The 11,532-nt window shown below is 44.8% G+C and overlaps 1 protein-coding gene across 1 annotated transcript; it reads left to right on the forward strand.

Annotated features, from left to right (window-relative positions):
- The first annotated feature begins 9,257 nt into the window (after positions 1-9,257).
- On the forward strand, positions 9,258-11,201 carry LOC136544336 (uncharacterized). Its single transcript, XM_066536536.1, has one exon. The coding sequence runs from the start codon at positions 9,258-9,260 to the stop codon at positions 11,199-11,201; it is 1,944 nt and encodes a 647-aa protein (XP_066392633.1).
- The last annotated feature ends 331 nt before the right edge of the window (positions 11,202-11,532 follow it).

Genomic DNA, 11,532 nt, shown 5'->3' on the forward strand with positions numbered 1-11,532 from the left:
TTTGAATCGCTAAATTCTAATATTTCATGCACCTGCAGTTCAAATTTACTTTTTCGAGAAAAATTCAAGTAAACATAAAAAATTAAAAAAATGTACCAAAAAGTCATAGAAAAGTTTCAAATTGGAACATGTGCTTCGAGGTACTGTATAAATGCCACAGAAAAAATTTGAAAACAAAAATAAAAATAAATAAAAATACTTTTGCCGAGTGTCGCAATTGGCACTCGGCAAAGGAACCTCTTTGCCGAGTGCCAGGCTTGCAGCACTCGGCAAAGGATGACGGAGGGGCCACCGGCGTCGCCTGAGGTATTTTACCGACGTTATTCTTTGCCGAGTGCCTCACACTCGGCAAAGAGGACGTTTGCCGAGTGTCCCTCTTTGCCGAGTGTTTGACACTCGGCAAAGATGGCCTTTGCCGAGTGCCCGTGTTTCGACACTCGGCAAAGCGCCGAGCACTCGGCAAAGAGCGCGTCTCCCGTAGTGTAAGGCTCATCACAGACGCGGGTTCGACGCTTCACCCTTATCGCGTCTGTGATGAGTACAAACCACATACTCCTGACTCCTCACCACATACACCACCTAATGAGCAAATAATTTATATTACTACCAAATAAGTATTGAAGCACTGCTGACTCCTAACCACAGATTTTTCTATGATTAAAAAGGTCAGTTTCTTGCCGCACCACTAACATATATATAGGATAACGTACTATTTTTTGAATCTACGTCTATATATGAATAGAATAATGCTAATTGTCAACTGAAGTCTGATTCTTGGTTGAGCGCTGCATGTTCTCGTTTCAAGTGAGAACTCAGGGCATAATACAGAAATGAACTGACTGCTAATAATTTCAGTGAAAGCAATGGCACGACACGATCGTCATGATCAGCTGTCAACAACATATGCGTGCTGTTTGGTTCCTTCGATGGTAACGCAAATGGAAACAAAATTAGTTCAAAATGCATATCTGGCCGTAATGTCCACCGCTCTAATTTGTCTTCATTTGCGTTACTGTAGACAAACCAAACAACACGATGGTTGCTGGATACTGCTAGCGATTACCAGACCTTTGTTCCCAAGGTCTCCGTACATATATTATCAAGGGGACAATGCCTCTTTATTAGATCTAACAGGGCAAGTTTGACCAGGCAATAAGCATCTATAGAATTCTAGATATTCCCTCACAAGTCACAACCCCAATAGAGCGCTTAAGACTGATCTAACAACCACACAAATCCAGATGAACAACGACGATCACACGAACAACGCATGGATCCAATCCGCAACACCGACGCTGCAAACAGATGCGCTGATCAAGCGGCGCCTGGGCCTATGAGCCTTGTACTTGTGCGAGCCATAGTCCATACACAGGAACAATGTTTTAAATCGCTGGCTAAGGCATATTTAGCAATCTACATCTAGAAACAGCAAATAGCTAGCGAGCTATAGCGGCAGCTAACAACTAAATTGTACATCGAAAAAATAGCTAAATCCTCCTCAAACAGCTATAGTTAGAGATAGCCACTAGTAGAGATGTGAATATATATGACGAACAGTTTTTGTCACGGTAGAAGCGTTATTCGTCATAAGGATCCATTTCGTGACGAATTAATGATGACACTTTATTCGTAAAAAAGGAACCCGACGTATTGGTCATAGAAGTGGCTTGATCAGTGATGAAAAAGGACTGTCACAGAACTTTTCGCATGCTTGGCAAGCGGCAGCCACACAGGCGTCCACAAGGTAGATGACGTGGCTAGTTCCACTGGAGATGCTCTGACTATAGTATTGGCATGTGACAGGGCAGTCATTGTGGCATGTGACGTGTCTGTTCACACGGCTTATCCAGGTACTTCCACGTGTAAGTTTTTGATCGGGTCACATGTTACCTTTTTATTGGACAATGTGGCCCTCTCTTTTCTTGTATGTTTTAGGTTTTTACTGGAACACGTGTCATATCTGGTTTGTTCCATGTGTCAGTTTCTTATTAGACCATGCATTGCGATACTATACGCCCATGTGTCAATTCTTTAGTGGACCACGTGTCACGCCTTAAACTACCCATCCACGCATCTTCTTTTAATCCGGCCATGTGGATCGATGGGTTTCTACCACGTCTTGGATTTGTATTGGCCCACGTGTCATGTCCTAGATCTTCCACATATCATGCACTGGTTGGTCCATGAGTCAAATTTTTATTTAACCATGTGTTCTATGCCATGAAACTTCCAAACCTTGTAGCCCTGGACGAAACCCCACCAGATCAAGAGAGATTCGATTTCATAGCCATCTAGCATCCAGACACGTTCGTTCTTGCATCGAGAACACAAACATATGATTCCCTTCCCATTTGCACTCAAATCATGCTTCCAAGCATTGACAACAAACTTCATCACTTGTTTCATGAAAGAGGGCGCTGGCCTTGATATGTTGCACATCCATTGTGACGTTTCCATGATGGTAACCTTATAGCGGAAAATATATATTATCGGGGCATCAATATATGAATCATCATCTTATAGTAAGATGGTGCATGCATAACTTGTATATCTTCTCTTTCTCTCATACAAACTAAAAAAATACATGAATGCCATTAATTATGGAGCTATATATGTCTCCTCTTTCTATTACACAAACAAAAATATACATGCGCATGACACAAATAAAACTTACATGATAAACTAGATCTAGATCGAGCTATCACACACTTCTCTCTAGATCTATATATAGCTATACCACCTTGCATGAATTAGCACTATACATATCTTCTCTTTTCTCTCTCCTTTACCATAGATCTAGATCTATACCACCACAAATGCACAAAAAACTTCGAAAAGAGCACAAAAAGAGGATATGATAGCTCATACCAAGCTCCTATGTCCACCTCCCTAAAAAAACCAAGATCAAAACCTTCCCCTTGAAAAATGGAGCTTTTTCGCAGTTTTAGAGTAGTTCACCCCGTTAAAGAAAATGGGGGAGCTTGTGGAGAAAGAAGATCGACCGGGGTGGTTGGGCTGCAGTGTTTATAGCCTTTCATTAACAAAGGTGGGCATAGTGATCCTAAGGTAGCTGCTTTTGTTAATCGTTAATGGAGACGATCATCTTAAGGAGGCCACCTCCATTAAGGCTCCATTAACGGAGGCGGACACCTTAGGAAGGCCACCTCTATTGAAGTATTAATGGAGGCGGTTGTCTTACATGGCCTGCCTCCTTTATGGTTTAATGGAGGTAGATTTCTTAAAGCATCCGCCTTCGTTAATAGAGAATTAACTGAGTCAGTCTCCTTAAGACAACCTCCGTTAATGGTAACGGCGGCCGTTTCTACCTAGGTGCGCCCTCCCTTACCAGAGGCGGAACCCTTTTGTTGCCGCCCCTATTAATCCTAGGGGCATGTCTCCCAAAATCTTTTTAGTAGTAATGAGTCCATCCTGCTGAAATTCCCTATTCACCATATTGCCACCAACAAAGGTTTGCCAACCCAAAACATGTTACACAATCACTTAATTAGGTTTAATATTATAATACAAACCAATAAAAAACTGCAAAACTAAGCATGACACTACCCATCCAACCCAGGTTTCAAGGATGATAATTGAAATATAATAAACCTTACAATAAGATTCAAGATTTTGACTCGGCATGCAACTAAAGGTCTAACTATGCTAACTCAAAACAAACTAAAGTAGGTGAAAGATAGTCAGGGACACTTGCCCCCAAATGTTGTTTGAACACTCGAATTTTCCTTCTAGATCATCCTTGAACAACTCATGTTTGATAGATAGCAACCATAGGAACAAGTATAACAAACAATCCTGCAAAAAGTATACTAATCATTACAAAACCATAATATAAAGGTAACTAACATGTAGGGTTCATTTCTATGATCATCGTGTGAGCGCAAATAATCCTTAAATGTGGGGGCTACCGTTAAAAGCTTATGAGTTTTTTGAAATTTCAGGGGCTTATATTAAAAAACACTTTTTTCATGTTTGCATGTTCTTCAAGGTCCATCCTTTGTTCCGAGTGAAATTAGGAGATTAACTAAAAAATGCCTTTGTCATCAGATGGGAAAAAACAACCTCACCTTCTGTTATTAAGAACGATGAACAATATGTACCATGTTATAAATTATACATAGTACATTAGCTAGCTGCAGGAACCAGAAATATCAATTGATACTACCGTACATTATATCCATCTCAAAAGATACAGGATAAATTAAAGAACTTTGTGAATTTCAGACTTATGCATCTCTGGTTATAAGCAGATGAAATCTTTGCGCAGCATCCACTTAAACATAGAGAAATACATGCCTGGAGACTTTTATTTGAGTGCGGCAAATGGTAGTAGAATAACTGACTATCTCAACGAAACCAATGCTCACTAGTCGCTACTCGTAAATTATAAAATAGCATATTCTAGTGTAAGAGCAATAGCCATATGCAGTTCATTAACTAGCTTTTAATTTCCTGTTAAAGCATTCCCTGGTTGTTTGATTTACTTTGATTGGCTGTGCCTTTTATCGATTATCACTGGAACTACATAAGGAATACTCTTCTTTGCCAGTTGCTTAAAGAAATGGTGATCATCATGATGTATATAACATATCATGAAATATTTCCAGGAGTAGTGTGGTGAAATAAATCTTGATTATTCCATTTATAGTATTGGATGTAGTTTTTTCATTTATCAAGTATGACATTTATAAGAGAACCATCTCCATTCAATTTGTTTTCTTGGACTCATGTAATTTCATAATTTAGTTTCTCATATAATTCAATTTTTTTAGGATTAACTTTTTCTTCGATGAATGGGGTCTGTTCAACCAAATGGTTCAATTCAAATGCATCTAATCTTCACAAGTAATGGAGAAGTCCAATATTTAATGCAACTGCTAGGATGATACATCTTTTTTTTTTAATTTTCCCAACCAAATGTGAGTAACACAACACGTAAGCGTAGCACACTACTAGGTGCACGTACTTGACCTATTTGAAGTGGTGGTATGGTTCAGAAACATTTCATAGTATTTGGTGCATGTAGAAATAGTTCTGAATTAATTATGATATCATCTTAAATAAAAGACAGATCTTTGTTCTATAATTAATCGATACGTGAACTACTAATAATGCTTATAATAAACTAAAAGATATGAAAATAGATTTAAATATGATTATGAGAGCTCATTCCATGGTTATCAAGATGGGGGTGTGGCATTTGACATGCTGATTTATTAGCAGCTATAGCAAAAGATTAATTGAAGCCAGTAATGACCATGGCATGAAAGTTATTAATAAGGTGACCTTTTCTGGCTGCCTCCATTTCCTTGTGAATACTATATATATTGATATATTTCCTGTTCCCAGAAACATAATTGGGAGCTTGGGATAAAAGACGAATTATTTAATTTCCTCACCCTTGGTCCGGAGGAAGTTAAAGGATGCCAACGAAGGCACCGAATGGACGGCCTCCTGCATACGCCTCATCCCAAGGATCATTGAATGTGACATGCCGATCGATCTCTTATTCGTCATTTTCATTTGTCGGCATATTTCATAGTATAACTAGTTTGATAAATGGTAACATCACTGAAACTAAGGACCTGTGCGCGCAACACTCCATGCTTTGGAAGAGCCAGTTGCACAGTTAAAGAACTCTGGATGGCTACGACTGCTCTTACACAATGCAAGAACTATGCTATTTTATAGTTTACCAGTGCTGAGCATTGTTTTCATTGATAGTCAGTTATTATACTACCATTTGCTGCACTGGAATAAAAGTATCTTGGCACGGCCTCTTTATGTTCAAGTGGATACCCAGAGATATCATCTGCTTATAACCAGATAAGCATAATTCCGAAATTCACAAAGTTATTTTATTTATCAAGTATCTTTTGAGATGGATATAGTGTATATGGTAGTATCAATTGATATATCTGACTTCTGCCGTTAATTTTGAAAATTCTTGGCATACCTGATGAAAGAATAAATGTCAGCTGGTGCCTGGTAGCCTGGTGGTGGGGATGTAGCTTTCGGTTCTGGACTAGTAGTAGCGAGGTTAGCTAATGCGCGGAAAATTAGAAGCAGAGTCTTTAATCAGGCAACATGTATAGGATGCCGTGCCACTATCTTGTCAGCATGCATGAATGAGTACAATGCACTAATATAATTCAAGCATATATCAAGTCAAGTAGCTGAACGCCAACAAAAAGAAAAAGAAAAAGAAAAGAAGAGTAAGAAATGGATTTTTGGAGGTGTGGCACTGTGAACTCAAATCATGGCAGGGTTGGTGCCCGCTCAACAAAAAGGCCATGCACGACTGCACGAGAGATCACGGCAACCATGTCCTCCCAACAAAAGCGCAGTCACGCAGGAATCCGACTCTGAGCTCGCCGGCGTGTGCTTCTACTGCACAGGATTTTTGATCGCTTCGTTCCAAGCGGAGCGCGTGGTGAAGCAGCTATAAAGCTAGATATGAGCAAGGTGTATGATAGAGTTGAATGGTTCTTTTTTAGAGAAATGAGGACGAGGATGGGCTTTGCTGAACAATGGATTGCCTTGATCATGAAATGTGTCACAACAGTGAGATATCGGGTCAAGGTAAATGGGGATTTGTCAAAGAGCCTTATCCCACAGAGGGGGCTGCGGCCTGCGACTTCTTCCTACTGTGTGCTGAAGCCTTTTCCGCGCTGCTGAAGAAAGGGGAACACGATGGTTTTTGATAGCTGGAGTTAAGTTTAATTTGTCACAGTGTGCCAAGCATTTCAGAGACCTTTTGTTCGCCGATGACTCTAATTACGATTCGAGCGACCGAGGGAGATTGCAGGCCAACTGCAGACTATCCTTCAGCTGTATGTGGATTGCTCAGGACAGGTTATAAACAAACCAAAATCGGCAATTCTTTCCAGTCGAAATACCAAGCTTCAGCAAAAGAAAGTTGTATGTGATTTACTTCAGGTTACAAAGGAGACAATGAGCGAGCAAGTATTTGGGATTGCCGGTTCATGTGGGCAGATCCAATGCTGGCACTTTTGCATACCTAAAGTACCGGATATGGAAATGAATGCAAGGTTAGAACGAGAAATTTCTGCCGTGGGTTGGTAAAGAGATTTTAATCAAGGCCGTGGCATAGGCTATACCCACCTTCGCGATAGGCTATTTTGATCTCTCCAAAATGCTTTGCGATCAGATCGGGGTGGTGATTTGTCGGTTGGAACCATCAGGAAGGCAAGCACAAAATCCATTGGTTAAGCAAGGAGAAAATGCTGAAACCAAAAGGGGAGGGCGGCCTCGGCTTCAGGGATAGCCATATTTTCAACTTGTTGGCCATGCTTGCGAAACAGGGGGTGGCGTTTTGTGGTAGCATTCAGACTCATTGTGTGAATGGCTGTTGAAGGCCAAATACTATCTGCTACCTCGTCTGTGTTGGAAGCAAAACCGAAAGCCGGGATGTCTTACTCATGGCACTGTGTTCTTTGGGCCATTGAATTTGTCAAGAACGGTATGATATGGAGAGTCAGTGACGGGTTAGGTTTGAACATTTGGACCGACCCCTGGATCCCTAGGGATTTTTCCAGAAGGCTGATTAATCTAAGAGGGCCGTTAACAGAGGTGGCGGAATTGATAGATCATTCTACGGGCTGGATGTGGCGCCAGTGAGGGATACTTTCTGGGAGGAAGATGTGAGTTGATCCTCACCCTGCCTATTTCATGAGGAACGGGCAAATCCTTTGGCTTGGCACTTTGACAAACATAGCAGTTAGTTTCAGCGCGAAGAGTGCGTACAATGTCTGTCGAGCGGAGATTCTCAGAAACAGAAGTATTGATGGGCCTCAAGGGGGGAGTGTGAATGAATTGAATGGTGTTTGGAGAGATATTTGGAGGTTAAAGTGACCTAATAAGATCAAGCTTTTCTTATTGCGGTTTACCCATAACAGTCACCCTCTCAGATGCAATCTGTCTCATCGTGGAATGCAAATAAACACACAAGGTGTCTGGTCTGTGGTCACATGAGCGAGGATGGAGGGCACTTGTTTTTTAAATGTCAACCGGCTAAGCAACTTTGGTGCCTGCTCAACTTGGAGACGTAGCGTGCAGCGCTAGCAGCCATATACCAGATGCACGAGGTGCAGTTAAGATGATGATTCTGAGCTCGCGGGAGCCCAAGAAGTTGCTGATGGTCATCACACACCCTTTGGCTCATTTGGACCGAAAGAAACACTTTAATTTCAGAGAGGAGGGTCGTCGGCGAAGTGCAGAAGTGCTGGCTAGATGCATGTATCGACTTATACTCACGAAAATGCAAAACCGACGAGCAGGAACCCGATCGATGCTGGGTTCACGGCGACATCTGAATCTAAGCCACCGATGGGAGTATTGAAATTGAATTGTGATGCTTCCTTTCTTCCAGGTTCCATGTCTAGCAGCTGGGGATTCCTAGTTAGGGACTGAGATGGTGATGTTGTGCAAATAGGAAGAGGGAAAATTAATTATCCTCTTGAGTGCTTTCCACGAGGAGCTGATTACTTGTCTCCAAAGTTTTCCTGACGGCGGTGAACATGGGTATCGGTCATCTTAATTCTGGAGACAGATGCTCAAGAAGTGGTACGCGCCATCAAAACCGATGCGTATTCAGGGTCTTCCTTAGGCCATCTGATAGAGGAAATCAAGACTTTGTCGAATTTGAATTTCCTTAGTTTCGAGTGTGTGTTCATTGGTAGGGAATGTAATGGAGCCGCTCATGAGCTGACTGTGCTGGGTCATCTATGTGCAGAGAGGGAGGAGATAGTCTCATGCTCCATGCCCGACAGCATGTCTATAATTATTGCTAACGATTTGTTAGCCAATAAATAATGAATCTATACACAGTTTTTTTTTTTAAAAAAAAAAGAGAAAGAGAAAGCAAGCCTTCCAGGCAGGAGACAAAACTGTGGGCGCTCACGCCCACGCGGTTTCAGAAAAGAGGCAGACCGCGTGGTCCACTGCAGGTCTAGGTCCGCAGCCGTCGCCGACTGTCTTCATTTCCGCCCCCCTGCCCCAAATCCCCAAACCACCACACCACCAACAACAAACCCTAGCCAGCCCAGGCCTCAGCTCCCCACTCCGTCCGTCCATCCGGACCATCCGAAGCCCCGAGAGAGCGCTCCTCCGGCCGGCCGGCTCCTAATCCTATACGTGCTCGTCGTCGCCTGCCCGGGATCCGGGAATCGATCGGGCTTCTCGTCGCATCGATCCCCTCGAGCTACCACAGCGAGAGCATGGCCTCCGGATCTCGCGGCCGCGGCCAAGGAAGCGCCGCCGCCGGTGGCGACGCTCTGGACACCCTCACCAACCCCGACCTCGCGCTCCTGTCGGCCGTGGACCTCGTGGTCCGCCTGCACCGCGACGACCGCGACGGATCGGACTTCGCGGACGTCGCGCTCGTGCTCGCCGTGCGCGAGCGTAGGCTCGCCGAGGCCGAGGATCGGGTCCGCAAGGCCGACGCTGTCGCTGCTGACCTGCGGGACACTATCCGCGCGCTGGAGCTCCGGGCAGCCAACGCCGAGGCTCTAGCGCGCAAGAGCCTTGGATCCGGCTCCGGCGGCTTCAGCGGGGGCGAGCGCGCGGTTGCCCGAGAAGACGACCTCCAGTCACGGGCAGGCCTCGAGCCCCAGATCTGGGCGGCCGAGCTCACGGGTGGCGAGATCTGGCCGCGGGACCTCACGGCCAGCGAGACCATCGTTGTGCCCGAGCTCCGGGCTGGCGAGATCGAGGACGGCGAGATTACTCCTGCCGAGATCAAGGCCACGCCTGCCGAGGTCGGGGACAGCATGCCAAGACCTAGCCCGCTGAGGAGGATTGGCGCCACACTCCCAACTGCTAGCTCGATGCCGGACGAGCTGGCTGAGGAGAGGGCAGTGGAGCGGGTCGTCGTGGACGTCGCTGTTCGCAGCAGCCATGAGGTGGCGCAGGCAGGAGTGGTGGATTCCCGTGACGAGGTTTCAGAGGTTGTCGCCGGCAAGAGGAAGAAGGAGCCAGCGGCTGCATTTGTATCTCAGGAGAAGGAAGAAGAACCTTTGAAGAAGAAGCCGAAGCCCGCTGGTGCTTTGGGTGTGGCCTCCGAGGACAGTGACACCAACTGTGACAGTGACAGTGACAGTCAAGTTGAAGAGACGGAAGAGGAGCTACACTTCACAGAAGCACAAGGCTGGAAGATGCTGGACATCCTGAAAGCTCAAGTTGCTGCTTGGGAGACTGTATATGATGCTGCAGATGCCGCACAAGGCACGCTCCAAACAGCAGCAGCAACACCACCGCCTGTGGAGGAGGTCCAGACTGTGATCGAGGCTGAGGCTCGGGAAAGAAGTGAGGCTACAGTGTCCAGGGCTAAAAAGACCGAGGAACGTCTTTGCGCTGAGATCACCAAGTGCAAGGATAAAGCCACTAAGACTGAAGCAGTCCTCTGGGAAGAGATCCTGCTGGCTCGTAGCAGCGCAGTCACAGAACACGAGGTCTGGAAGCACAGTGCAACAGAAGCCCAAGAAAAGATCCGTGCAGCCTCCATGACCGTGGCACGGCTCTGCGATGAGATCGAAGCAAGGAAGCACATAGCATCTGAAACTGAGACGTGTCTTCAAACTCAGGACAAGATCATTGCCATACTGCAGGCCAAGGTTGACGAGGGCAAGTGTAAGCTCGGCAAGGCTGAGTCTCGGATCCGTGTCTCCGAGGAGCTCGTCGCCGAACTGCAGGACAAGATTGAGGCGAGCGAGCAGGACAGAGCCATCGAGGTGGAGGCACAGATCCGCCGAGCCACCATGATCGAGGAGGATCTGCAGGCAGAGATCCGTACGTTGGAGCTCACGGTCGCCAACTTGGAGGCACGCGGGTGTGACATCAGCAGAAGTGACCGCACGGTTGCTATCGATGAGCAAAACCACTCTGGTATGGTACCTGAGATCGAGGTGCATAGAGTGGTGCCTACAGGAGCCACTAAGAAGGCACGAAGGCAAAAGGGAGTTTCATTCTACAATGAAATTTTCAAATCTGAAATGGAGAAAAGGAAGCTCATAGGAAATGAAGAAAACGAGGAGAGCCTTAAGAAGCAAGCTGCTAAAGCTGCCTCCAAGGCGCTATATCTCAGGTGCTTTTCACAAGCACCATATTTGCCAGCACAATTAGAGTCACAGACTGCGGAGGAGGATTCTGGTCAGGAAGCTTGATAATTCTTAGAGGTATGGCATATTGCTGCTCTTTAATTAATATGACATCATTTTTTCAAGTCTTAGACTCAGTGACTGCAGCGAAGCATTGTTAAGAGAATCGCAAGACATAAGAATGATGAAAACACAAAGATTTCATGCACAGAACCACATAGCTACAATTTGAGTTTAGCCATAGGCATCTACAAGAAATAATGTTAGTAGCACATATTTCATTGTTTGCGATACATTACTTACACATCTAATAAATAGGGAATATTGCCAAATGACGCTTAGGATAAATCTATCACAATAGGGTCAGCACGGTGAATTTAACATTTGTGATGGAGCC

Source organism: Miscanthus floridulus, chromosome 3, assembly GCF_019320115.1.
Source record: "Miscanthus floridulus cultivar M001 chromosome 3, ASM1932011v1, whole genome shotgun sequence".
Classification (NCBI taxonomy): Eukaryota; Viridiplantae; Streptophyta; class Magnoliopsida; order Poales; family Poaceae; genus Miscanthus; species Miscanthus floridulus.